Consider the following 25,877-nt stretch of genomic DNA (forward strand, 5'->3'; position numbering starts at 1 on the left):
CGGAAGTGACGTTAGGGTTCTGAGCCTTAGAGAAGAAGCATTTTTATTTCCGGTGTTTACGATTCGTTATAGATTCCCTGTTTATCACATAGCACCCAAGAGCCACTCTAAATATCAACACTAGACAAACTTTTATTCTGCAACTTGGGATCGGACTGGCCGTTGGAAAGCCTCTCCGCAGAGTCAGTCTCCACAGTGGTCTGGACAAACGTGGTGTGGAATCTGCAGCGAGGAATCGTGAAGCACCGAGGAGCCGGCAGCTTGTAAGGTCTTACCGCGGCGCGTGGCGGGCTTCGACCCACTGTTTAAATACAAACGGTCGACTCGAGGGGTGCGCCCAGGTGCAAGCGTCCGGTCGCAGTGACTCGCTGCTGAAAGCTGGGTCCCGGTGGCTGTCTCTGGTTGCATATGCCACCTCCCCCCGTCCCTGCTGTGCGGGACCAGAGGCCTTCGGGGCCCTCTTCTTTGCTTGGCGGCTGCTGGGGAGGCTGGTGAGAGTGCGCCCCAGATTAAGCAGGGGAAGCCTCTCCTCGCTGCTCTTAACCGAAACCACGGGCGGGAGCGAATGACCAGGTCTGCCTTTTCATCCTTTTAAATCAAATGGAGGGAGGGGAGCCCTAGATATGCCTTGCCTATATACCCAGCTGGTACAGCCTTATGATAAACAGCGAAATAAGAAGAATCGTGGCAGTGAATTCTCTCAGTTTAGGGTTAGGGTTGGGAAGTTACAGACTGATTCCTTCGGTTGGAACCTATGAGCTGAGGAAAGATCCTACTCCTCCGAAACGCTGACTAGAAGGAAGGGGTGAAAGTTGTGATTTTTCCTTGCTTGCCTTTCCTTGGGTTTCCGTATTTCTCTACCTTCTAGACAACTTACTTTTTTTTCCTCTCGCTGCGAAAAAAATCAGTCTTGGCATTTTGATTCCGAAGTTATAGGTACACAGGACTATTTTTCTAAAATTATCCACGAATATTTTATATTTGTGAGCAGTTTTATGTGAACACAGCAGTCCTACTGAGCTCTATTCTTGTCCCGTACCCCCTTTTTCTCCGCAATTTTCTGTGTTTTCCTTTTACAGACCTTTCTACCTATCTCTTAGAGCAGTATTTCCCCTAATATCTTTTGAGAAAATTTAATAAACTTAATTTTACCTCATATCTACTCGATTTTTGATACACAGTTTTTAGATAATATGTAGTGTTGCAAGCTATGTCACAAACTCTTAGCCATGGACCATAATAATTAAAGTCAGTGTACTTGCTTCATTCGAAGAAAAATCACTCTCAGTTCAATGGCATTCCATTCAGAGGCATCTTTTAAGACCTCTAATCGCAATGAGATTGAGCTAGATTAAAAATCATAAACTGCTACTGTATACCTTTTTCACTACGTCTCCCCCAGTAAATTTAGTTGAACAGGTCTGACTTGCAGAGAGAACTCCAGGGAGGATGCTAGGAAGCAGTATTGAGTCCATCTTAATGGTTGAAACTATGCTACAAGCGGAGTAATGGCTCCTTTCTCTTAATTTCTTTTGATAAGGGTTATAAAGTGAAAACATTAATCATTTTTTTAAAATATGTTATTTTTTCATTTCTTAAAGTACTGTGCTGAAATGTGCATAACTTTTAGATTGTCTTCTTTTAATGTCTTAGTGTTTTTCACTAAGTCTTTCATGAAAATGTAGAACAGTAGCTGTCATTTTTTGTATAATTCTCTTTTATTTATCCCTTTATTTTTTTCTATCCTGTTTTATTATCTCCTTCACCTACAGATCCAACCTGTACTTGTATCTTACTCTTCTTCAAAATACTTATTCTGCTGGTACTGAAGAGGATGTGTTCCAAGGACATACTTTGTTGTCAGAAAGTCCATTATCAGAGGTAGAAATAATGTGAGACATTGATATATGTTCCAGGACTTCAGGGAAAGGAAAGATACCATAAAATGTTAAATAAAACAAAATTACATGTGCTAGAAATATGGAATATACATTTGGAAGAATTAAACAAAGTCTGTGGAGGGAGATACAGTTTATATTAAAGTTATAGAATGTCTTAGGAGAAAAAGGTACCCTAGAAGAATCATATTAAGGTAGGTGGGTCTGGAACTTAATACAATACTACATTGGCCAATGGTAGTACCTAAGAATATTTTTTTTTTTTTTTTTGCAGTTACAACCAGATTAGTTCCCACTTCATCTTTCCCAGGAAAGTAAAGGCTGGTCTTGGGAAGTCCTTTCTTACTGCTTCCCTATGTCCATCTCTCCCCTAGTCATCCTAAAAGATGTTAAATAAGGCTTATTCTCTTGGCCAGTATTTTGTATAATGTGATTTCAGGATCACTTCCTCTTTTTCTAGTTATCTCTCATTTGGCAGTACCTGAAATTCCCTCTGCCTAAAAATGTAAATATTTAGAAGTAATTTATTAATGGAAAAATACTGACTAAAATCCGTGCATGAATATGTAAATTATACTCAATAATCTGTTCTTTACCATGTTGCTAAAGGAGAGGAGTCTTGGAACAGGAAGATACTGTGTTCCTAAAGAGGGGGGAAAGCAGAATTCAGTGGCTAGGGGCTTAAAATAGAAAGCCTACTAAATTTAGGATTTTGCAAATTGCTGACCTTATTACCTCTTGTTATGCATAAATACGGAAAGTGTGTAAGGAGTTATTTTGTATCTTGGGCAACTACTAGAATGTTGACTGGGGGAAAAGATTATACTAACTCTACCTGATTTATGAATTGTTCTGTTTTGTTTTTAATGTCAATGACTTCGTTTTAAAGAAGCTTCGTTCCCAGAGGATTCATTATTCAAGGTATTGTTACATATTTTCCTTCTATGAAGTGTCCATGGACAGTTACAAATAGATCTCTTTTAAGTGTGTTATTGGACATTGCCTTACTGATTGACTAGACTTAAGTTTAGAAGCCTTTTAGCTCTTTCTAGCAAAGATTCTTAATCATTTATTTACCTGTCTGTATTTATTATATGAACCTCTTTGGGGAATAATCTTCGAGAATTTAATGAAAGACCTACACCATACAATGAGTCATTTAAAAATATAATGGGAGTAAGTCAGAGGGGGAGACGAACCAGGAGAGATGATGGACTCTGAAAAACAAACTGAGGTTTCTGGAGGGGAGGAGGGTGGGGGAATGGGTTTGCCTGGTGATGGGTATTGAGGAGGGCACGTTCTGCATGGAGCACTGGGTGTTATGAACAAACAATGAATCATGGAACAGTACACCAAAACAAATTATGTAATATATGGTGATTAACATAACAATAAAAAAATTAAAAAATATATATAATGCCATGGTATTTTCTTTGGAATTTAAAAAATGAACTATTTTATTTAAAATCTCAAATATTGTTCCTGTCTTTTGGTGCCCATGTACATACCATACTCTGTTTCGTACATATGTTCTCTGGAGTTGTATTCCTGTTTCCTAGGCCCTTTATATGTCAGCTTTAGTAGATATCGCCATAAAGTTTTACAAAGTAATTGTACTAATTTACCCTTCCAGAGCATTGTGTGAGTTTCAGATGTTCCACAGTTTCACATTTTGGATTTACTTTGGAATTTCCTAATGATAAATAAGATTGAATGTCTTTTCACTTGTTTACTCTTCTGTAAAGTTCTTGTTCAGGTCTCTTTCCTGTTTTCTACTGTTTTTCCTTTTCTTACTGCTTTGAAGGAAATTCTTTACATATTCTAGTTATGAATCTTTTTGTTGGTTTTATAGATCGACAGCATCATTTTCTCTCAGTGGTTTATCTTTCCACTCTCTTGAAGGTGTCTTTTGATGAACAGAGTTGCTAATTTTAATGTGGTTCATTTTAACAGTCATAAGGTAAGAAATCTTTCTCTACCTGAAGATCAAAGATATTCTCCTCTATGATCTCCAGCAAGCCAGGTTGTCTTACATTTTATGCTTAGGTCTTCAATAAACCTGGAATTAATTTGGTAAAAGATGTGAGGTACCATTTACATCAAGGGGTGAAGATTTATTTATTCTATCTGGATATTAAGTTGACATGGTACCATTTATTAAAAAACACCATCCTTTCTCCAGGGCTACTCAGTATCAACTTTGTCATAAATCTAGTGTCAATATATGCATGGTCTTTTTCTGGACTCTTCTGTTCCATTGTTCTATTTGTACATATTTTCACTAATTCCAAATGTAACTTTATAATGAGTCTTTTTTTTTTTTAAAGATTTTATTTATTTATTTGACAGAGAGATAGCGAGAGCAGGAACACAAGCAGGGGGAGTGGGAGAGAGAGAAGCAGGCTTCCTGCCGAGCAGGGAGCCCAATGTGGGACTTGATCCCAGGACCCTGGGATCATGACCTGAGCTGAAGCAGACGCGTAACGACTGAGCCACCCAGGCGCCCTATAATGAGTCTTGTTATCCAGTGGTTAAATCTTGCAATTTTGATTTTTATCAAGATTGTGTTAGTTATCCTTTATCTTTTGCATTTCTGGATGCATTTTTGAATCAGCCTGTCAATTTCCATCAAAAAAAAAAAAAAACCTTGAGAGATTTTTTTTTTGGGGGGGGAGATGGGGGGAATTCATTGAATCTGTGGATCAGTTTTTTGAGTCTTCCAATCCTTAAACAAGTTGTATACTTTCTCTATTTGGGGCTTCTTTAATACATCTCAAGAAAGTTTTAGGGTTTTTTGTTTTGAGGTCTTGTACATCTTTTCTAGATTTATTCACATGTTTATGATACTTTTGGGGCTACTTGGTTTATACATAGAAAGTTTGTTTTAAAAATTATATAATTACTTGAGGGATACAGAGAAATACAACTGGTTTTTATGTACTGGCCTTCTACCCATCAGCAACCTTGCTAAATTCACTTATTTCTTTTGGACTCTTATATACAATTACGTCATCTGTGAATTAGGACAATTTTATTTTTTCCTTTTTAGTGTTTATTCCTTTTATTTCTTCTTCTTGCATTTTTGTACTGTCTATGACCTGTAGTACAATGTTGAAGAGAAATGATGAGGGAACAAGATTCATTTCCAGTCTCAGGAAGAAAGCTTCTATTATTTTGAAGTATGATGTTTGCAGTAGGTTTTTGTTTTTGTTTTTGTTTTTGTTTTTGTAGATATCCTTCATCAAATGTACACAGTTCCCTTCTATTTCTAATGTCCTAAGAATTATATTATGAATGAATGTTGAATTTTATGAAATGTGCTGAAATGATAACATTTTCTCCTTTGTTTGTTAGTACACTGAACTATAGTAATTCATTTTCTGTTTTGCTTATACTTTGGATTATAATCCAATAGTATTAAATTAATTTTGTTGTTCAGGTAGTTTCGCCTTTGACCGTTGGGAACTGTTTCATTTGTCTCCTATGTCCTATTGACATACCCCCATCACTTTGGAATTGGTTTGTGTATACTTTCTCACTTTCTGGAACTATGCAATACTTCAGGCTCATCTTGTATATTTTCTGTTCCAGTCTTAGAATTTAACCGTTTCTACAGGGAGTCCTGGTTTCTTTTATTGGAGAACATTATACACACTAAGATCTGAATGTGAGGTGTGCTCTTTACTGCTGGGGTGTTGTTGCTTTTAATCACTTTCAGCTGGCAGAGAAAGGAAATACATGTATACTAGCTGTCTATATACACATATCTAGAAATCCTTCAGTATATAACTATCTTTATCTATATTTAGCTGAACATGACTTCATCCTGGAATTTTCTAACTCTGATGGATTAGGCAGGTTTGGCTCATTCTAGTCTCCTCTCCTTACTGATCTATAAATTCCCACTCTGGCAGTAAGAAGCTTCGACTTCTGTTCTGCCGTATGTTTACTTAATTGTTCAATTCCAGTGTGTATGCATAGAAATATCAATTAATTCATAAGTACCTGGGAAACAACTTTATAAACTATAAACAGTATTTATATGCAAGTGGTTTTGTCTTGAGCCTTGCACTCATTTCCAGAGTTAGTTAGCACCGTGTCCACCCATGCGCTTCTGTGAGGTGGTTCACACACTGGTAATACAGTTAGGTTCTGTTGTCACAGTCTGGTTCTGTCCTGGGGTTTCCCAGCTTCTAAGTGGTTTTTATAAAGGCTGCATACCTTAGGTTCTCTTTGTGCTGTCCAGTTTTATGGGTTTTGACAAATGCATACTGTCATGTATCTACCACTGCAGTATCATACAGAATACTTTCACTGCCCTAAAAGATTTCCCTACATTTACTTATTTAACCCTCTCTTCTCCTTTCCTCTGAGTCCTTGCTTAACCACTGATCTCTGTTGTTTTCACTGTCACTACAGTTTTGTCTTTTCCAGAATGTCGTATAATTAAAATCATACAGTTTGTAGCCTTTTCAGACTAGTTTCTTTCACTTAGGAAGAGGCAGTAAGGTCCATCCATGTCTTTTTGTTGCTGCTCATTTCCTTGTTGCTGACTAAATATCCTGTTGTATGGATGTACCACGATTTTTTTCATCCATTCACCTATTGAAGGACATTTTGGTTGCTCTCACTTTTTGACGATATGAATAGAGCTGCTATAAACATTCACGTGCAAGATAGTATATGTACATACCTTGTTAGCATGTTTGCTGATTGTATGGTAAGACTGTTTAGCTCTGTATCTGCTAAACTGTCCTCCAAAATGATTATACCATTTACATTTCTTCCAGCAATAAGTGAGAGTTTCTGTTGTTCCATATCCCATATATATTTGATATCATCAGTTTTTTGGATTCTAGTCATTATAATAGGTCTGTAGTGGTATCTCTCTTTTTTTAAATTTGCAATCACCTAATGATAAGTAATACTGAGCATCTTATATGATTGTTGTCATCTGTATGTCTTCTTTGGTGAGATGAATGTTCAGATTTTTTTTTTAAAGATTTTATTTATTCATGAGAGAGAGAGAGAGAGAGAGGCAGAGGGAGAAGCAGGCTCCCAAGGAGCAGGGAGCCCGATGCGGGACTCGATCCCAGGACCCTGGGATCATGACCTGAGCCGAAGGTAGACGCTTAACCATCTGAGCCACCCAGGCGCCCGAATGTTCAGATATTTTGCCTATTTCTTAATTGGCTAGGTTTTTTTTTTTTTTCTTACAAGAGTTCTTTGTCTATTTTGGGAACAAGTCTTTTATTCAATGTGTTTTGTAAATATTCTCTCCCAGTCTGTGAACTATCTTTTCATTCTTTTAACAGTGTCTTTTTGGAAGTTTTAAATTTTATTTTTTTATTTTTTTATTTTTTAAAGATTTTATTTATTTGAGAGAGAGAGAATGAGAGATAGAGAGCACGAGAGGGAAGAGGGTCAGAGGGAGAAGCAGACTCCCCCCTGAGCAGGGAACCCAATGCGGGACTCAATCCCGGGACTCCAGGATCATGACCTGAGCCGAAGGCAGTTGCCCAACCAACTGAGCCACCCAGGTGCCCGAAGAAGTTTTAAATTTTAATGACGTACAACTTATTTAAAAATTTATTGATTGTGCTCTGATATTATCTAAAAACCCATTGGTAAACCTGGGGATGCAGAGAGGTAGTTGCCTAGCTGAACAAAATATGTGGGAGGGGGTGAGGGGGAGGGAAAGTAAAAATCTAGGTTTAGTAGCTCCTTACATGGACTCTCGAATAATCATCCTTACTTCAACCACCTTGATCTTACCCCTTAGCCTTTCATAAGCATTAAGGGCCCCTCATTTCTGAACTTACCTTGCTGCTGTTTGTTTCCTCTTAAATGGGCAGATAAGATTAGCCTGTCTCTGCTCTGCTAGGTTGGTTTTCACTTATTCATCTGCTTTCCGTCTTCCACACTTTTGTTGATACTTCTCCTGTCATGTGGAATCCCCTCTAATTCATTTTGCCCTGGTGAGTATATATGGTTTTTAATCATTTACTTTCATTTTAGTGATGTTTAAAACAAAAGAAATAAAGATAACATGCACTTAATCCACCATATTTTACAAGCCAAATCCTAATTTTTTTTTAACTCATCTATTTTTATTTTTTAAGCAAAGCATCTTTTTGGCAACTATGAGGTCAAAGCCCTGGGAATAATGACTAAATCTGTAATAAATTCTTTTGTCTCCATTTTTTTACTGAGTTTATTATGTAACCATTATAAGCATCTAAAATAATCATTGATGGAGGTTATTTCAGGTTGATTTCTCTTCCCAAATGGAACTTTGTTCAGAATAAACAATTTGGGAGAATATCATGAGACACATTGTAAGAATATGAACATAAGGCAAACATTTTTTTTTTGTAAGGAAAGTATTTGGGAGAAAAAGCTTATCTTATATTTGGGAATATACTGTAGATAGATGATCGCACTGGACCAGTAGGGAAGAGAAGTTAGCACAGAAATAGCTAAGATAAGATAAATATGTTTAGTGCCTGTAAGAGATGTGAACAAAATAAAGATTCAGAAATAGACTTAACCAGTGTTTTATGGATTTATTTTTAGGTGAAAAATTAGATTATTTCAAAAGCTGGAGCTGAATGTAATGTTAAATAATGGCAACAGGTGACTTAAAAAGAAGCTTACGGAACCTAGAACAAGTGCTTCGCTCACTAAATTATCCTCAAGAGGTGGATTGTGTTGGGTAAGCTCTGTATCAAACTTATTTGTTTTCTTTTTGATAATTATTTGAGGTAAGATTTAACATTGGGGGTGTATCTAAATAGAGACAAATTTTACCTGGGTTGTTTTAAAATTTTCCTTGAAATGATTAAAATATTTTAGAAAGCAGGGAATTACAGGAGTTTTTTTCTAAGTATGAATCAATGAAAAATTCTAATTCGAGGTTTAAAACACCTTTTAGAAGTAGAACCACAATATACATCTGTACGAGATATGGTTTCTATACAACTTTTAAACTCATTAAAGTATAATGGATCTCTTTAATTATATAATTTGCTATTTGATGTGGAAGATTCTAGTTAATGGGCTTCTTATGACAACTTACACCATGTGCAAAGATTGTTATTAAGCTAACTCATTTGATAGACCCCACTTGAACCTTTCACTGTAGTTTTCACTTTCCAAATAGGACTGACTTGCTTTGTAGTATGTAGCAACATGTATTTCTTCTGTATTCATGCTAATCTAAATATGGTACTCTTCTCATCTTCTATCCCTTAATATTTTTTTTTCTTCTTACCTGGGATTATTGATTGAAAGTATTCCCCACTAGAATATAAGCTGAAGACTGGTACTTTGTTTTGTTCATTGCAATATCCTCACATCTAGAATTGTGCCTGACACATGTTAGTAGCTAACTAGACATTTATTCAATGAGTAAGTGTCCAGGGACAAGTCCAGATTAGCTATATGTTCAAGTAGTAGAGTAAAACTTGGTTGAACAGTAAAAAAAGAGAATCCTGGAATAATGTGCGTGACATGTAAGAGTGGATATTCTAGGGATGTGCTTTACATATACGTGTGGATGGAATGTAGGGAGATCTATAACCCCAAGGGATGGCAAAATGAAAGGATGATGAGGATCGTGGGAGAAACCTGAGCTCTAATGACCGATTCCAAGCCTTCTGTGTGAGAATCAGAAGGTGCTCCACAGCATGCACCAATCAGATCCTGCTTGCTTACAACAGGGACATCTCTACTGTCTTGTCTTGCTGGGACTTAACCAGTTTGAATAGCCGCATTTTCTTCTTACTACTTGAAGCATCATTTTAAGATACATTCTGGATAGGAATACTTGGAAAATATACCAATTATTCTCCTGTCTTTTGAGTATGGAATCTAAACATTTGATTTTCTAACTGACTGAAGAGTATCATTGAGAACAATAATTTTCAGACTATTTCAAAACATAGCACTCTGCAGGGTCTTTTGAAATAAGTAACACTACTTGCTGCTGCTTATTCAGGTTACCCCCCTCACCCACATACACACTCCCCCCACACATATTTTGAGTCTTATATTTCTTATCCATTTTTAACCTTTTTTCAGCATCTCCCTTTTGTGTCTGTGTGACAGTTTATAATATCTATTTTATTACTATTTCTAATCAAAGTCCCTAGAAACTAGATAATCAAGATTTTTGAATTAAAACAAGAGGTATTAAATGTAGCCCCCGGCTGTCTTCTAGTCAGAATGTGCATAAAGTGGACAGATTTTGCTGTTCAAAAGTATTGTTTTCATTTCCTGTTTTAAACTAATGGACAAGATTTCCAGAGCAGTTTTCTCACTGGGTAGAGTATTACTGTACCCATAAATATAAAAGAAACAATTTATATTTGTCCTTAAAAATAAAATGTAATTCTAGCATTATATACTTGTTCTCTGCCTTTTAAAAAAAAAATTGGTGTGAGGATGGGGAAATTTATGTATGTCTTGAATTTTGTGGAAAACAAATGTTTTCTGTAAGTGCATTTTTATGTCAGTTGAACATATATAACTGGCTAATTGAACAAATACCTCCTTGCTTTGTTGTGGGAGAATCAGTGAAGGTACTTCACATTGAGAAAATAAGGTCCATATGTATAGACAAGTAGAAAACAGTACAGGACAGAGCATGAGGCATCAGACACTGAATGCCCTGAGACTCATTCTGTAAGACATCAGTGTGGATCAGAAAATTGAGGGTGGCTTCCTGGAAGGCTTGAGATTTGCCAAATAATTTATAAGAGTGAATAACAGGCAGAAAAGAATGGGATACCTTTCTAGACGGGAGGAATTAGCATACTCTACTAAGGCACAGATTTCTACTGAACTTGATATAAGTGGAAGATGCAAACTGATCAGCCCAGTTACTGTAGATGCCTTTTCCAGCCCTATTTTCCCCTCTGTAACGTAGAATTCATGATATTTTACCTTTGCAGGTTTATTGTAAAGAGCAAATGAGGTAATGTAAAAAGGGTTTGCAAAACCATAAAATGTACTTGAGCACTATAAGGTGGTACATTTGTTTAGAGAAAATGGACTGATCAAGTAAGGCTAAGCTTTGGAAATTCAAATACTGTGGTGAATAGACTGTACTGTTACTAAAGAGCTAACTGTTTTAGAAAATAAACTGTCATTTCATAGTAATTTGGCTATACTGAGAGTAGGGGATGGACTCCAAAGGGTTTTATCTCCTAATTATTTGGCTGGAGTGTTAATTTATAAAATTATTGACACCATATTTTATATTGCCTTTCTTATCTAACTTTGTGTAATTATGCTCATTAAATATCTCTTTCTTTTTCTCGCGAACAGTTTGGTAAAGGGAGATACAGCAGCATCTTTGCCCATCATTAGCTATTCCCTTACCTCATATTCACCTTATGTAGCCGAACTTCTGTTGGAATCCAATATAGAGCTCATAGCGAAGAATGACTTGCGCTTTATAGATACCGTCTATAAGGTATTTTTGAATTTCTGAAATAATTTCAGAAGTCATTGAATGATTTTTAAGAGTAATGTTTTATAATAACCCTTTATATATGTGCAACACATATAGTTGACAGTATTTTCATGTGCATTTCTCACTTAGATGCAGTCCCTGTTATAATCAAGATAATTTAAGCTCCCTTTATGTTTTATAATCTAATAAGTGGCAGTTGGTAAAAATGTCATTGGTTATCATTTGCTCTTTTTATATCAAATTTTAGTATAATTTGGCATGTTGGCAGAAGTTAGAAATGTGACTTTGAGTAGTTTGTGGTTTATAGAATTGTGATTAATTTAATTAGAGGGAACTAAAACTTTGAGATTTTATGTTCCTTGAGGTCTGGGACCATGTCTTATATCTACTCCAGTATCTGCATTTGTACTGTATGTATACTGAACATCTCATAAGATTAAAGAATACCTCCAGATTATCATTAATTTTTACTCAAGCACTGGTTTTCTCACTGTTGAAATAGTAAAACCCATTTATCAAATCAATTTTTTTTAAGTAGTGAATTACATTTGATGAAACGGGAGCTTTTACGTGTATAGAATCTGTTTAGTCTTCCCTGTCTTTGCCTCTAACCCCAGCAAGCTTCCATGGAAACCTGAGAAGCACTTCTAAGAAATCCTAGGATTTTATAATATAGGCTTTGAAAATTGCTGGTCTAGTTAGTCTCTTTCTCTCATTTACAAATGAGACATTGAAACTCAGAGGCCTACTGACTTATCTAATAAATCATGTCGTGTAAGAATTAAATAAATTATGGTTTTCTGACATCTGGTATGGTATTCTTTATTATCTAGTAAGTTAAGGAATTTTTCTAGTACCAATGAGGATGTTTGAACTTTTTGATCATTGGCTATGTTTTTTCATCTTAGACAGCCATCTATTCTCTGCTACTTCCTACCTAGCTGTTTTCTACATGAATACCTCTCCTACCTGGTCATGACTCACACCACTCCTACGAATCTCTTTAGTACCCTTAATCTACTGGCATGATCCTCCTTCTCTTCTCAGAGATGTTATTACATACCTGAGCAGGTGGCCATTTATCATTTTGGATTTTGATCTATTCCCTCTTTACAGCTTCTGCGTGATCAATTTAATTATAAACCAATCTTGACAAAAAAGCAGTTTCTCCAGTGTGGATTTGCAGAATGGAAAATCCAAATTATTTGTGATATTTTGAATTGTGTGATGAAAAAGCACAAGGAATTGAGTAGTCTTGAGAAGGTAATTTTATTAATTGATTTTAACTTACTCCAAGTGGCCCAGCATTTTAACATATAAAGTCAATACCCTAGATAGCAGACTAACACAGAAATACAATTACTGCATTGTTCACAGATTTGGGTAACCATATACCTTATGTTTCTTTTAAATACTGGTCACTTGTTTTCACACATTTGTGACTTTGAGCTACTAGTCCTAAGCTAACAGTTCAAACATAACACATTTTCCTCACTTCTTAGTTTTCAAAAGACATGTCTCATTAGATTCTTATCATTTGGTAGTTGTATTTTGTATATGAAAATTTAAATAATATAATTTAAATATGTCAGCTTTCACGTAAAATTAGTCTTAATACTTTTTTTTTAAGATTCCATCACAACAAAGAAAGAAAATCAGTTCTGTTAAGTCAGAACCTTCTTCAAGCACTGAGAAAACATCTACAGAGCCTGTTGGCATTGACATCACTGGCAGGTTTATGACTTCAGGAAAGGTAGGAAAATACAAAGAAAATGTGTCAGTGCTAAGAATTATCTACCTAATTAATGTACAAGTTCACTTTTCTGACTAGTAGCTAGTAAAACATTTTAGTCAGATACAGCATAAGGGTTTTTAGCAATGTATACCATATTATCTGGCGGACAGTCCTCACATTATAAGAAGGTAGAAATGTAAAATTGAACAGTTTTTCTCTTTGTGTTTCTAATCCGTACTTCTGCCTCACTTCCCAGGTAGAATGCAGTGATTTGGAAACGCTGTATTATGTGGTCTTGACATGTACTCTTAATTATGTATCTAGTCTTTCTAAGACATGGGAATGTCTGAAGAGCATACCATTAGCTAATAGTGATAGGGTATATTATCCAGTGATTGATAGTCCCTAAACCTATAATCTGGCTTTGGGGTGGGTTTTTGAATATTTTCTCTTTGTTAATAAATATCTTACCTACCCTGTCTCCTTGGCATACTAGTGGCTGAATGAGTCCAGTGCATTTAGAGATAGCGTTTCTATCTCCAAGAGACATTGAGGCCAAAATATTACACTATAACAATTAGTATTATATTTTCAGCTGTGTTCCACTTTGGGCAAACCATTTCTGAGATCAGAGGATAGAATATCAGATAACTAAGGTGTCATTAGATAAAAGATATGAATAGTTTCTGGCTGAAGTAAAATCTAGAGAATTATTTCTCCCCAGTCCAAACTGCATGAGTTATATTAATAGAATCTATAAAAGAGATACTTTTATGCCTTTATAAACTTAACATTTTACTGAAGGGAAAATGTTAATTACTTTTTTTAATATAACTTTTGCTGTAGGTAATAAGAGCAATAAGAAAAGGAATTAAAAGATACATGGTTTCTGAATAAATGCCCATACTTCTTGTACACCTGAATCTCTAACTTACGTAACTCGTTAGCTTGACACAATTTTCTTTCTAATTTCTAAGTGGTTTATATACAGTATCCTTCCCCAACTCGAATTTATATAAACAGGAATTTTCCTATACTGCTTTTTTGTAACCTTCTTGTGCTTAGCATAGGCATTGTAAGCACTTCCTAAATATGAGCTATGATTATAACTAATATATTAGTTGTATACTGTATATTATACACAGTATTATATATTAGTTATAATAATTATTATAACTAGTATAACTAAATATTAGTTATATGCTAAATATATTTTTCAATCTTCTATTTCAGTTTTGGTGCTGAGTGATAATCTAAATTGTCCTAATAAGGTGCAAAATTTCAAGGCATTAAACTTTTTATTTTTTTAAGATTTTTAATTTATTTATCTGAGAGAGAGAAAGAGAATGAGAGAGAGTGGGGGGGGGGGATAGAAGGAGCGCAGCAGGCCTCCCACGGAGCAGGAAGCCCGACGCGGGGCTTGAGCCCAGGACCCTGGGACCATGACCTGAGCCGAAGGCAGGCGCTTAACGACTGAGCCACCCAGGCGCCCTAAACTTGTTTTTAGTTTTCTTAAAACAAAGTATTCTTTGTTATTAATCAAAATTGAATCAATGACACCAGATCTTTTCAGAAATTTGAGTGACTTTTAAAAGTATTCCAACTTATGGGGCACCTGGGTGGCTCAGTCGGTTAAGCGTCTGCCTGCAGCTCAGGTCATGACCCCAGGGTCCTGGGATCCAGCCCCGCACTGGGCTCCCTGCTCAGTGGGAAGCCTGCTTCTCTCTCTCCCACTCCCCCTGCTTATGTTCCCTCTCTCACTGTCTCTCTCTCTGTCTGTCAAGTAAATAAATAAAATCTTAAAAAATAAAGTATTCCAACTTAGAAAAGTTGGAATCAGTACTTTATAGGCAGAGATTGAGTCACTACTAAAGCCAATGGTCTCTCTTCCCAGTACCTTCTATAGATTGTGATTTGTGAATTCTGTCTTATATGACATATTTATAGTGCATATGCAGTCTGTCTATAGTGAAGGAAGTAGGCAGAGTCTTGTGTGAATGCATAGTTTGACCTCATGCCTTACTCTTAGGACTTTCCCTTTGTTATTATTAAGTTTGAATTATTAGCTGAAGGTCTAATATTTTCTGGCTTTTTTATTAGAAAAAAAATTGTAATGGGTCCTCCTCACAGAGCCAGTTCTTGATTATATGTCAATTATGTGGCAACCTATTATGAAATGTTCCGTACATTTATAAAAGTACTCATTCCGCGGGCACCTGGGTGGCTCAATTGGTTAAGCATCTGCCTTGGGCTCGGGTCATGATCCCAGAGATCTGGGATCGAGCCCCACATCAGGCTTCCTGCTCAACGGGGAGTCTGCTTCTCTCTCTGTCTGCTGTTCCCCCTGCTTGTGCTCTCTCTCTCGCTCTCTGTCAAATAAATAAATAAATCTTTTCTTTTTAAAAAAGTACCTGTTCCCACTATCAGCAGTGTATCAACCTCTCCTTAATCTTGTTTCATCTGTATTGTAACCACTTGTCTAGCATCTTTCCCCCCAAATCTGAAACAATAGGAATCAAATCCCAGATATCATTGCATAGGTATTTCAATTTTTCTAGTACATAAGAATGCTTTAAAAATCAGGACAACAATTTCATCACAGAAAATATTAGTAATAGTAATAATAGTTAATCGATAGTGTTTGACATATACCTTAATATGTTATTTAAACTTTGGTAAATCTTAAAGGGAAGATGGATATTTCTTCTGCAAAGTTACTATGTCTATGTTTAAAATAGTTGTATGAGGAAACCATTAAGCAGCTCTGACCTATTTTTCTCTGCAGAAAAAAGCTGTGGTGATCCGTCACCTGTATAACGAAGATGGTGTTAACATTCCTGAAGATACGATAAGTACTGTAACAGATGTTAGTGAAACATTTGATGTGTGTGACTTAAAGACGACTGAAATAAAGATTCCTGAAGTAAAGTTCCCTGAAATCAAGTCTGAACAACAAGTAAGAATTTTGGACTTCTTTAACAGATGCCAGTATTTCTTTGATGTACATGATTACTTCAGCACCTAAACTTTGGAATGTCTCTCGCCTTTTGAATTATTTATCTTAATACAATACCTTTGTTACCATTATTTAAGAATAAATAAGTGTACTGTATAGGATTCAATGGATATTATTTGCTGCTTATGTTTAGGGTACTGGGCCAGGTGTTATGGGTAAGAAAAAGATGGATAAGAGATAGTACTTTGCTTCAGGGAATTTACAGTCTGGTGAGAGATGGAGATATACTTCTTTGTACAGTGAGGGTTCTCTACTCTCCATTCCCTTCATTAATGAATGGAAAAACTACACTCCTGCCATTTCATTTTCCTTTTTGGGCCCTTGCCATCCCTTTCTCACTCTTAGAATACTTTTTCTATTACTTTATTGCCACGGACCCTATTAGAGCGTCTAGTCTGTACTGCTCCTGCTAAACTTTTTCTGTCTTTCTTCTGTTTCTTGTAACTTCTGTACATCACAGTATACAGTTGTCCCTTATAAAAACTATCACATGGTCATGAAGGTTATTTTCTTTTTTTAGCAAACTGAACAGTCTCAATGCACTGTCATTTCTTGGTCACTCCCTCTTAGCTTTGTGCTAGGAGCTATTACAAAAAAGTTAGTGACAGTTTTCTCATACCACCAGGTGTTGTTCTAAGAGCTTTCTGCAAATTAATCCTCATAAGAACCACATAAAGTAGGTACTGGGGTTTTTTGGGGTTTTTTTGTTTGTTTGTTTTTTTAATATATAAGGAAATTGAGACACCAAGGTCATACACCTCAGATGAGGTAGTTTTAGGGTCCAAGCATTCTCTTTCTACAGATCACACTCAACTCTCACACTGTACTGCCTGTTGTTAACTATTGAAATAACACAGTGCAGTGAAAATGGGGATACATTGAGTTTTAAAGGAATTTCAGTTTGTGTAATATAATTTTTAACCTCTCTATTCATTTTAGGATATTAAAATTAATCCTGAGATTACTGCACTACAGACAATGCTTGCTCAATGCCAAGAAAAGCTTCAGAAACTGACTTTGGTAGAGAGTAGATTAGACTCTTTGGAAGAAAAAATGAAAGGAAGAGTGATGGTAAATGAAAAAATGTGGACTAATCTTCTAAGTCGTGTCACTCTTCTTGAAACAGAAATGCTTTTGTCTAAAAAGGTATTATCTTTCCTTAACATTTATAGGATATCTCAGATACAATCAAGTTTTCATTCATTGTTAAGTGTATATTCTTTTAGAAAAGCTAATTAAGATAATGTTAAGGTAGTGGGAAAATGTTTATTTGAAATGAGGTCCTATTTAGATCCAGCCTATTTTGTTGCTGTTGTGGTTATTGTTTTTCTCTTTATCAACTAAGATAACCTGGCAAAACTCTCTAGGTTCAGCTTTTAGAGCTGTTAATACTTGAACAGCTCTGAACATTTAAAATAAGGTAAGATAATGTTTGATTTTTATGAGAAGCTTGAAATTATATTCTTTAATAGCACAAATGGCTTATTTTTATAGGGAAAAGAAAAGATGGACAGGAAAAATTAAAATCATGACTTCCTGTTTTCACTCATTTACTTTGATCAAATTATAAATTTCATAGAAATGGTTAAGCAAATTTGCCATGGCCTTGTCAAATGTAAGAAATTTGTTTTTTTATTTACTTAGGATTTCGATTTCTGGTTCAATTAAAAATGTTTAAACATTCATCATGTCATCTTTATATTTATGCTTAACAATAAGAATATAAAACAAGTACATTTTTCTTTTCATTTTATTCTAATACTAATCTGTATTATTCCAGAATAATGAATATATAGACTTTAGTGAAACAAATGAAGACTATGAATCTAGTAATGACATGGATATTCTGAATCCTGGTAAGTTCTAATATTATGGCGGTGGTATTGGTGGTATGATAAGGAGTTTTCAGGAGAATGACTTATATAGGTATTTGATAATTTTAATATTCCGAAGCCTTATTTTTTAGAAACTGTAGAACCCCTAAACAAAGACAGTATTAAACTTACAGAGTACTGAAGCCTAGGATTGCTAAAAAAGCCAGCTTACATATCTTAAATGACATAGTGGTTCGGGCACTGAATTTATTAGACTACACATTTCAGATTTGGTAAAATGTTTCCTCTTTGCGTTTATCATTCATTCATTTATTCAACAAATTCCAAAGCTTAACTCTGAGATCCTTGAGATCAAGATCTTACCTTGTGTTCTGTCTAGCAGACAGAAATTAGGCCTATATTTCTATCCAGTATCTGTATATAATGGAGCTCAATTTTTTATATAGTGAAAGAATATTGAATGCCTGCTATTTGCAAAACCTTGCCTTTTCCTGGGATGCCTGGGTGTCTCAGTCTGTTAAGCATCTACCTTTAGCTTAGGTCCTGATCCTAGGATCCAGGGATCAAATCTTGCGTGGTGCTCCTTGCTCAGCAGGGAGCTTGCTTCTCTCTATTACTGCTGCTCTCCCTGCTTGTGTTCTCTCTCTCTGACAATAAATAAAATCTTAAAAAACAAAACAAAACTTGCCTTTTCCAACTTTGCTTTTGCATTTTCATGGTTATAATTTTATTAACATTATTACAGAACATACCTTTAACCCATTTAGCTAACACATATACAAGTTTAAGCCACTGTGCTAGGACTTAGGCTGATGAGCAGACAGGCTACCATCTGAAATGGGTTTATAGATTATGAACAAGGTAAATGTCTGGTCTCAAAGTTTATAGTCTAACTGTGATCAATTAAAAGAGTCAAGTTTATATATAAATTCTTACACTTTGCACCTTACATGTACATGCTACATGGAAGCAGAGTTTGATCTCACTTGGAAGTTGAGAGCAGTAATTCACCAACCTGACTTTAGGATTATATTAAGTTGGGAATGGTTTTTGTGAAGTTCATGATTTCTTTTCTTTTTATCAGAAATAGTGTTTCCATGGGTGCCTGTAAGGCATCTCTCTGTGTCTTGGTAAAAAAAAAACAGTGAGAAGAGGCCTTTATTGTAAGGATTGGGTTTATGTTGGGTGATTTTGAAGACAGTTTATTAAAGAAGTGATGGTTCTTCTAGTTTGGGTGCTATCAGGAAGCAGGAACAGTTTGATGACCGATAAGAATGAAAAAGGAGCTGAAATTTTCAGGGGAAAAGAAGAAGCACTCATGTTAGTTGGGAGAGCTGGTCATTTGTGTGTTTATTGCTTACATGGTGTCCTTGTCCATATTCATACGTGATGGTGGTCTTACTTTGTTTCATCACAGTAATGAAGTGACCTCATATGATGTTCATTTTCTATGAAATTTTTTGTGTTCAGTTACAGTTCAGTAATTGTTAATTCCTAGATAGGGCATGACTGTTGAGGCTCTTTCTTTTTTTGCTTTGGGTTTTTTTGTGCCTTTTTTCTCCCAAGAAAAATGTTAATAAAGTTATGGTATCACAAGAGTACATGTGGGCATATGAAGGAAATTGAAGCAGAAGAGTGGAAAGACAAAATCATGGAGTTTATGTGGGGTCACAGATTTTTAGCAAAGCTAATATGATCAGATTTGTTTCAGAGAGGTCATCTTAAAACAGAATAATGATTCATTATAAGAAAGTAACACAGGGAAGGACAGTAATTTGAATGGTCTTTTAGTGATCTTTAGTTCAGAATAATGGGGGTGTCTACCAAGGCTATGAAAGTGAGGATAAAGAGGAAGTAATTTATTTAGCTGTTAGAATTGATAGGCCTTGATTGCTGATTGAAGTAGAAGTGGTGAAGGAGAGGGAAAATGTCAAGACTGACCACTTGTGTTTGACTTGTGTGACTGAATACATAGTTGTTACTTTAATAAAATAGAGAATTAAGGAGAAGGTTTGGGAAAAAATAATGAGTTCACTTTTGAAAATATTAAATTATGTATGATATACTTAATACAAAATATCCAGAAATCAGTTGGACATAAATTTTTCCCTCTTTGGGAAGTAGTGGCTTACAAATTACAGGTTTCCCCGCTATCAGAAGAGCATTACTAGGAAACCTTCCATAAGCCTAAATGGTGTAAAGCAAAGAAGCAATTACCACTAATTTATGAGCATTTCCAGACCCAAAAAATAACTTCTCTTAGACTTTTCTGATACCTAAGGACACATCTTGCTAACGGGAACACAGTTAAATTGTGATAAAGCACAGTCACTCACAGAAACAGTTCAAAGCTGTGGAGGCCTGGTGCTGAGCCACTGAGGGTAGCTCCCAGGGAAGCCACTTGGCGGGGCCACTCTCGCCGCTTAGGGTGTGAGGCCTCTATAATGACTCAAAGTCAACATCCTCCTTGATTTCTTTTAGTTAGCAAAAATAGATACTAATGTGGGTCTTTTGTAAAAGCAGAGCGGCGTAATGGGAGAACTTTCAAAAAGTGGGCGATACCTGTATAGTTAAATGGCAAAGGACCCAACTAGTTCTCTTGGTGCAGTCAGGTCATAATTCTCCAAAGTTGGCAGTGAAAGATGAATGGTCCCGTGGAGACAGTTGACTCGGAAATCTAGATCTTAGAGATCCCCATTCTTCACAGAGATCTATGAGCGGTGACTCTGAAACTCCAAAACAACATTGGCCTTCGGGGCCATTACTCTCCCCTTTCCTTTCCAACCTGAGCTTAGTTACCAGTCTTTTCTCAGATCTCTCATAGCACAGCTAAGAAACCATTACGTTTAAACAAGGAAGACTAGAGGCTCAGGAAAGCAATAGGAAAAATCGTCACAGAAAAGTAATATACACTTAACTGATCTGGCTATCAAATATGGCTGGTGTTCGGTATATTCCCCATTCTGTAATCTCTGGAATGCCCTGTATGGCTCTCCAGATAGCCCCCTAGCCTGCCTAATACCAGGTTTTTCCCATCATGAGGTTCACCCTTGATGGCTAGATAGATCCTCAAAGTCTAGGCCCCAGAAATCAGAGCAGAGAGAGCCATTCCTTCACCTTCCATTCACCTTCTATTCTGTCTTCCCACTCTTTGTTTCCTGTCCTAGGACTCAAAACTCCCCTATTTTTGAACAGCTTGGTTCAGTATTTTCAAAGGACACTTCTCTCTATCCATAGAAAATAACCCAAGATTAGGGAATGTTGGATATAGTTCCTGCCTAGGTTCAAGTTATTCCTTGAAATTAACTGTTGCCAACAGCCCCTGCCCAAAGACGTGGGTGTAGCTAATCTACCATGTGATCTTGACCCAACTGGATCAAAAGTAGACACCTAACCCAGGGAATACCAATCCAAAAGGTGTTGAGCCAGATCATTTTCTCTCCCTTGGGAATTTGGAATTAGGATACTAAGTCAGTCAATGATATTGAGCCTGGGCTGGGCTGGCCATTTTGTTCAAATTCATGCTGATAAGCAAGCAGAGGAATGGAGTAAAGAGGTAAGAGAAGTGGACATCTCACACAACTCCATGAGAGATGAAAGTAAGAGTCTAGTCGTTTCAGTCCTCAGGCGGTAATACTTTTTCCCTAATTGAGGCTGTCTGTTGGCTTACAGTAAAACTGTCCTATGTGTACCAGTTTAAATGGGTGCCTATTTTTTTTTTTTGGCCTTGATTTTTGCAGCCATATGTATCCAGACTAAAACATAGGGCTTATGGGATTGATTTAATAGCAGCATGTTTTATCAGTGATGTTTTATAATTGATTGAGTTTAGGAAAAATTTGCCATCATTTTGTTGAATGAATGGTATCAGCATACTGGAACTGGAAGTTTTTTCAATTCTTTAGGAAAAAAGAAATCTGTAAACTCTGAATTTTAATCATTGTTTTTTCCATGCACTTTAACTTAGGATAGAATGTTTTTTGATTTTTAAAAAGTATAGTCAGTGTTGGTAATGGTTACCACCACTTTAAGAAAGGAATATACCTGAGTCAGTAGCTTATACTTAAAAATTATGAACTTGTCTATTTATTCAATTGATTGCTGTGATAAAGGTAATAGTACCTTTTGTCATTTTTATTGGCCTACTTTCAACATCTAGATCTCTATGTCTAGGTCATTATCTTAAAAGAATAAAAATTTATCTGGATCTATACTCGTAGCCATTTCATAGTAAAATGTCTGTTTTTCTTCAATTTATACATAAAGTTTTTAGATATGACTCCACTGTGAAAGGAAGATAACCTAAAAATGAATTTCTCCACAGATAGAAAAAGCAAAGAGGAGAGGCAAACAAGTATTCCTCTATCCTCTGGCTATAGTACAGTGTCATCAGATTCAACTCCCAGAACCTCAACTGGTAGTTACTGTGGTTTGAAAGAGAATTCAGAGGTAAGAAAAACTGGCAACTGTTTAAGATGATTTCCTTTCTAAGGTCAGGAGAACAAGCAAGCATTAGATTTAGTTGGAGATGCCATTGGCAAGAAAAATAGCGAAACTATAAATCTTAATCTCTCGTAAAAATTCTTTATGATAAGTAAATAGTACTTAATGCAGTGTTTTAGAGTGTGTTTTACATGTTCATGGTCCATCTTTGATGATGGTTTACTTTGAGAAATCGCCTAAATTTGTTGCTTTTTAAATTAAAGGAAACAACAATCCAGAAAATGGAAAGGATGAAAAAAATGTAAGTAACAGAAAGGGGCAACAGAAATTCATTTCTCTATAGGGAATTGTATTGGATTACAGTATATATAGAAAGTGCATATGTGTTTCAAACCTTAAAGGTCTCTCAATCAGGTGTGGAATTTCCTTCAGGACTCTAGTGGATAATAAATCCACCTACAGTTATGTGTTTGTGAGATGAGTCACTGTTTTGGTTTCCAACAAGTGATGTAAAACATGGTTAATGGAATTAATTGTGGGATTAAACAGTGCAGAGATATTTTTGGTTGAAAGTTAATCAAGAGTATTATCTCATTTGATTACTGATTTAGCAAAATAATATATGTCGGTGGATGGTTTGGAGACATTTTAAGTATTATTAAAATATTGCCAGTCTTTCAGACAGTTATTGGTAAAGCACTACTAAAAATGATATTTGTATCTTGTACAAATGTGAAATGACAAATGATTAAAGAGCAATGAAAAGGAAATATGAAATGAACTTGCATAAGTACTATGCAGCCTACTACTTTAATGAACTATATTGTTTTGAAATTTCATAATTATTTATGATTATTAAAATAACTTACACTCTAAGAATTAAAGACTCATAATTGACTTTGGTTGCTATTTCTCCCCTCTGGCCATAGTATCTACTTAATTTGTCATTTATACCTATAGTTAAGAAAAATACTGAAATTTATTTTAGGTTCAAAAGCATAATTTCAGCCACTTAAATCCTGTGCCTCATTATGAACTTTTTTTTTACTTAATATTATTTATTTATTGTATTGCAGGTTTGAAGAAACCGCAGAGTTACTGAAATGTCCAAATCACCAATTATAGAATTTTCTGCGTGAACTTCTCTAGGCTTTTGGCTACTGTACATGTTGTATATTTTAAGAATTCTCTATAAATTTTAATATACTGCAATATTTTTTATGAAGAATTTGAATTCCATTTGGTATATGAGTTTTTTCAATATTGAATAAATACTTATTTTTATGCTGATTATACTTCTTTACTCTGTTTTACTTTTTTAAGGAAAACTTATGTGCCAGTACATTTCTTTTACAGAGTGAAGTCATTACAGCACTGTATTTTTGTGTTGACATTTGTTGGCAGTGTGCTAAGTAATATGTTTTTTAAAGTACAGACTTGTGGACCGTGGTTTACATCCTGTTGGAAACATTCCAACTGGGACTTGTGTATTGTACCCAGGAGGCTCTCATGCACACCATCTTGCCATCTGTACTGACTAATATGTTGTAATGAAAAGGTAAAAATGCTCATTGAAAATTAAATAAAAATACAATTTTATGTTTAATCAGAAAGGAGTAATACATTTTCAGTTAACACTGAAAGAGTGAGGGTATGATTTTCTTTTTGTATTTAGCAAAAGGTCAGAAAGTTCACCATTAAAATGTGTTGAGTATTTTAGTGCTCTATTCCATAACACATTTTAAGACCAGCAGCACAGACACAGATGGTGGCCATCCAATATTACAAGATACACAGTATGGTTTTTGTTTTCTTTTAAGTGATGGGAAGTTATGTATTTTTCTAGAGAGAGAAAAGGTCTTAGATGAAGTTAAATCAAGAGAAAAATGAAATTCACTTTCAATTACTAGATACGTTACTAGACAAATGATCTTTTTTTTAACAACCCTGGGTACTCTTTAAGAAAATTGATTCCATTATTTGGAAGGAAGAAAGGATTTTTTTCTTTTTTATTATTATTTAGATCATCTGATTGTATTTTATTTATTATCTGTTTATATTCTATGTGTAATTTGATATTGTCACATGAAACTAACATTAAAAGTTAATTTTATTAACATTAAATTCTGTGTAGAAATAAGGCATTTTTAGTATTGTACCATGTTTAGTCATTAGACTTTAAAATTCATGAATTTTTAAAGTTAGTATACAAGCTTAAATTTAGTAGAATTTCAGTAAATATTTCTAGAATTAATGAACCCACTTAGGTTTTTTTTCCATTATAAAAAATATAAAAATCAAGATATTAACAGTTATAAAAGAAAAATCTGTTAACTTCCAACATGGAATTATAGCACCACCTTGTGGTTCATATACCAGTATTTTACCTTTTATTAAAACTACTGATTTCCCATAAAACTTACTATATTCTCTTTTGAAAAACTCAATTAAAAAAAAACATTTTTCAAGTTTTCTTGTGCAACACAGAAGAAAAAGTAAGTCTCCTTTTTCTCTTTGTGTCTTTCTTCCCTCCCTCTCTGTTTTATATAGCATACGTATACAGTTGACCCTTGTACAACACAGGTGTGAATGGCTCAGAACTGTGCAGGTCCACTTGTACAAGGGTTTTTTTACAGCACAGTACTGCAAATGTATTTTCTCTTCCTTATGATTCTTTCTTTTTCTTTTTCTTTTTTTTTTTTTTTAAAGATTTGACAGAGAGAGAGAGAGCACTGAGAGAGGGAGAAGCAAACTCCCCGCTGAGCAGGGAGCCAGTGTAAGACTTGATCTCAGGGCCCTGGGACCATGACCTGAGCCGAAGGCAGACACTTAAATGACTGAGCCACCCAGGTTCCCTCTTCCTTATGATTTTATTAATAACATTTTCTTTTCTCTAGCTTACTTTATTGTAAGAATACTATGTATGGGGCACCTGGGTGGCTCAGTCAGTTAAGCATCTGCTTCAACTCAGGTCATAATCCTGGGGTCCTGGGATCGAGGCCCACATGGAGGCCCACATGGGGCTCCCTGCTCAGTGGGGGGTCTGCTGCTTCTCCCTCTGCCTCCTACCCCCTGCTCATGCTCTTTCTCTCTTTCAAATAAATAAAATCTTAAAAAAAATAATACAGTATGTGGTACATATAATTAAAAAATGTGTTACATCAACTTTATGTCATCAGAAAGGATTCTGGTCAACAGTAGGCTATTAGTAGTTAAGTTTTTGGGGAGTCCAAAGTTATATGCAGATTTGACTGCATAGACAGTAGGCTCCCCAACACCGTTGTTGTTCAAGGGTCAGCTATACATACAATTAGGTGATTTGAAACTTCTTCAATCCTAATTTACATATAGCATGCAAAATATAAGTAGCTATTGAAAATATAGTAAAAAGTGGGAATTTGGAATTTTTAAAATGTTTATGTAACAACTTAAAACAAGAGTAAATCAACTCATAATATCATACATTTACACT

At 35.4% G+C, this 25,877-nt stretch overlaps 1 protein-coding gene across 10 annotated transcripts; it reads left to right on the forward strand.

Annotated features, from left to right (window-relative positions):
• Window positions 1–158: 158 nt before the first annotated feature.
• Window positions 159–23,698, forward strand: CEP44 (centrosomal protein 44). Of its 10 annotated transcripts, none has more exons than XM_027599319.1 (13): window positions 159–263; window positions 1,773–1,881; window positions 2,788–2,819; window positions 8,475–8,613; window positions 11,229–11,376; window positions 12,493–12,639; window positions 13,007–13,129; window positions 15,897–16,067; window positions 17,067–17,273; window positions 17,908–17,983; window positions 22,287–22,411; window positions 22,669–22,706; window positions 23,482–23,698. In XM_027599319.1, the coding sequence occupies exons 4-13, from the start codon at window positions 8,525–8,527 to the stop codon at window positions 23,528–23,530; spliced, it is 1,173 nt and encodes a 390-aa protein (XP_027455120.1). In that variant the 5' UTR covers window positions 159–263; window positions 1,773–1,881; window positions 2,788–2,819; window positions 8,475–8,524; the 3' UTR covers window positions 23,531–23,698. The 10 variants fall into 10 exon arrangements, with proteins under 10 accessions (XP_027455120.1, XP_027455123.1, XP_027455122.1 ...); XM_027599321.1 differs by lacking the exon at window positions 159–263 and adding an exon at window positions 440–573 and having other exon boundaries at window positions 1,773–1,892; XM_027599317.1 differs by lacking the exon at window positions 159–263 and adding an exon at window positions 440–573.
• The last annotated feature ends 2,179 nt before the right edge of the window (window positions 23,699–25,877 follow it).

Source organism: Zalophus californianus, chromosome 2 (assembly GCF_009762305.2).
Source record: "Zalophus californianus isolate mZalCal1 chromosome 2, mZalCal1.pri.v2, whole genome shotgun sequence".
NCBI lineage: Eukaryota > Metazoa > Chordata > Mammalia > Carnivora > Otariidae > Zalophus > Zalophus californianus.

Excerpts from the sequence above, each read along its gene's own strand:
- CEP44 (XM_027599319.1), top strand. The coding sequence starts at position 8,525 with ATGGCAACAGGTGACTTAAAAAGAAGCTTACGGAACCTAGAACAAGTG. Across the intron at positions 8,614-11,228 it reads CAAGAGGTGGATTGTGTTGG|TTTGGTAAAGGGAGATACAG; the intron begins GTAAGCTCTGTA and ends TCTCGCGAACAG. Across the intron at positions 11,377-12,492 it reads TTATAGATACCGTCTATAAG|CTTCTGCGTGATCAATTTAA; the intron begins GTATTTTTGAAT and ends CCCTCTTTACAG.